The 3,402-nt window shown below is 32.0% G+C and overlaps 1 protein-coding gene across 1 annotated transcript; it reads right to left on the bottom strand.

The window, feature by feature from the left end:
- Positions 1–650: 650 nt before the first annotated feature.
- On the bottom strand, positions 651–3,192 carry LOC117106541 (elongation of very long chain fatty acids protein 4-like; the record flags this gene model as incomplete). The annotated part of the gene is made up of 4 exons (XM_033247922.1): positions 3,045–3,192; positions 1,771–1,958; positions 1,467–1,547; positions 651–822 (listed from the first exon to the last, which is right to left on the bottom strand). Coding segments are annotated over exons 1-4 (520 nt in total), but the record flags the coding sequence as incomplete, so codon positions are not given.
- Positions 3,193–3,402: the final 210 nt, after the last annotated feature.

A 3,402-nucleotide genomic window follows, 5' to 3' on the forward strand; every position in this document is an offset into this window, starting at 1 on the left:
TTTACACAGTTTTCTTCCGAAGCTGTTTTAGCTTTCAATTTATGGGTAAAATAACAGAAGCCAACCAGCAAAAATGTTGTGTCTATACAATTAAAAAAACAAACCACTGATTAGGTCTAGATAGTCTAGGCTGGCCTTCTTTCAATAAATGAACATCATTTCAGTATATGCCTAGGATGACGGTGTTGTTGTTTTTTCAAGGGGTAACACCTCATCCTGCTCGCATAGGTGAATATTTATGGACAAATTGACCAGTAAAATTACAGTTATAGTATGCGCATTAAACAGGCTAGGCTATTATATGTCTATTATTTAATTATGTGAATGAGCCACCATTATTATGTTAATTCCCAATGTAACTTGTTTTGAAATCCGACAAACATCAATGGATATAATTCAAAATCATTACCCTAATCAAGGTTACCAATACTGTATATTTGTAAAAGCAAATATACTAAAGAAACTTATCAATCTTCATTATAAACCATCTTGTAGTTTCAATTGTGTATGTCAATGTCAAAGGTTAAGTCTCATAAACATATATGTGCATAATATTTATTCTGGTTACAAATGTACACCATATGTGTACTAAATTAAGATAGATAGTATGTATATTATCTTTAAGAAATGTGGAATGGTGAGGTACTTACATTGACCCCCTGCAACCCACTTGACCCCAATCCACCATAGTAAGAACATACTTGAATGATGATAAACATGTAGGAAGCTTAGCTGAGAGTTCTTCTTCCGTACAATGAAAAAGAATGTATCAAGCATTTCAATGCACTTAGAGAAGTAAAACCACCACATGGCCTTTGCAATCTAGGAATATGAAAAGAATAATTAATAATTATCAATCATACAGTAATAATAATAATAATGATGATGATGATAAAGGTAACAACAATGATAATATTACTGAAAAAAAATCATCTGGATCCACTAAATATATTCAATTTTGTCTTTTTTTTTCTTAAATGATAATACTAATGACAATAAAGGGTAAAAAAGATAGGATAATAACCCATAACTCACATCATCATTATGCTGAATTGGGTATAGGTGTGGTCCATGCCTACTGTAGCAGCCATAGAGAGGCGCTTAGTAGCTTTACTTATTATTATAATAATGATAATAATGGTAATGATAATAATAATAATAACAAAATAATTATAATAATAATATCGTAAAAAATCCTCAATTAACAAATTAATTAATGAGTTACTAGGTTACTGGGTGATATATGCTAATAGGCTTACTATTATTGATTGCAGTGTCCTATGGCATCCATTCAAATTATGCAGATATTTACTTTACTTTTTCTCTAATTGTTTCATTCAAAGCGTTGACAAAGGGAAAGGCAGCATTATTGATCACACCACTAAGAAAGGGCAAGGTGCTATGTACTGCATTCAAGCTTTCTTTGTGCCTTCAAGTATTCCACCTGAAATTAAGTTTTTACTCACCCTCATTTCCCACTCATCATAAGAGTATGTTACTGGTTGACACTGTACTCTGTAGCCTGCCATATAACCACATAGAACACACTAAAAAAATAAAGAAATTCAGAAAATAGCATTCAACAAATTGAATATTTTTCATTAAATTTGTATATGTAAGTAACAACAAATAATTTTTTTCTATTTCAATGCTTAATTTCAATATATAATTTCAATATATAGGGCTCTAGTAATTTCCATAAATATGTTAATTTCATCTCATCATAAACATAAATAACTTTTAACAATATTAAAAATTTGTTCAACTCACCTCCTTAACAATGTAAAATGATAAGAATACACAACCAAAGTTGTAAGCCATCATGATTCTTTTCATCTCCAGTGGCTCATGAGATTTCATGATTTTTGGCCCCCACCAAACCATGAGGAGGTACAGAAGGGTGATAATGATCGTTGGGATGGGGGAATCCATTAGCAACCACCCTGACACCCGAGGATCTGAATGAAATGACAAACAAGTGTAATATATCAAAATGAATTACTATATATAACAAATTATATAAAACAATATGATGAAAGTTATAAAGCCAGTTCAATGAGGAATCCCCAGGTATAAACTAAATGCATAGCCTCCTCGTAACTGCTGTGTAATATCAGAGAAGGCTATCCAGGCCTGATGAGTAAAGGTGGTAAGTCAATTCTCCACAGCAACCCCACTGGAAATACGTCTTCATATTTTTATGGTGAATTATTGACATGCTTCACAAAATCCAAACATAAGAATGCCATGATCAGATGCAATGCAGAAAACAGGCAATATTACTAAACTTTGTCCACACTTTAAAATGTTTATGTTACAAAAAAAAAAGTGACATGCCCATATTTGGGTGAAATATGACATCCTATATATGGGCACATCACAAAAAAAAAAGTGATATGCCCGAATATGGGTGTAATATGATATCACATACATGGGCACATCACAAAAAAAATGTGATATGCCCATTTTTGGATGTACTGTAATATGACATACTAGTATGTATGGGCACATCACACAAATTTGTTACATAATAACATTGACAGTGTAAACTGAGCTTTCTTGAGGTATCGTCCATCAGCAGATTAAATAGAAATATTTACAAGGATGGCGACTACGTATGTGCCAAAGACAAGCCAAACCAGTCACTCATTGCAAATCCTGTTTCGGAGATAATGGCCAAAACATATTGGAATGTCAAAATTTTCGAAATCTATTTTATTGCACTAAACTAACCTTTATACTGTATATCTATACATCAAGATATGCTGTTATTTTCCCTATTTTCAATATTAAAATAAACATTTTTAACAATTTGGTGATGGTTTCTGCCTAAGAAATCCCTGAAATCGTAAACTTTGAAGGCTGATTTCTCAAATATTTCTTTATACAGCTGTATGTTTAAACTCCTATAACTTCATAGCAAAATGACGAATTTAAATGATTCTTTCTGTTTTCTGTTTTTTTCTGTTTTCTGTATTAATAACCAAAAAATCGTGTTTTGCGATGAGTGACTGATGTGGCTTATCTTTGTCACATACACTTACCACTTATTGCTATCATGTCATCATAGGCCTTGGCCAGGTGAGATATAGCATCTTGTAACAGCTCCATTGTCTGAAACATAATGAATAATTTAGCTCATTTAATGGATCAAAATGTGTTATTTATATTAGATAACCTTCAACGATCAGATAGAAAGAATGATTTTTGCTAAGTTAGAGACCTTACTGATTACCCAGCCAATTACGAATCTGCTGACTATAAGTTAAAAAAAAAAGGATAGGAAAGTTATAATCTTTATCCACAGTACTTGATTAGGATGTGCACTTAGGTACAAATGAATGTCACTCCAACAACTGACACAGCCATTTTATTCTACGTTTCTCTTGTATTTAAGCAGGG

Source organism: Anneissia japonica, unplaced genomic scaffold, assembly GCF_011630105.1.
Source record: "Anneissia japonica isolate Jap-2015-1 unplaced genomic scaffold, ASM1163010v1 scaffold80940_len3402_cov157, whole genome shotgun sequence".
Lineage (NCBI taxonomy): Eukaryota > Metazoa > Echinodermata > Crinoidea > Comatulida > Comatulidae > Anneissia > Anneissia japonica.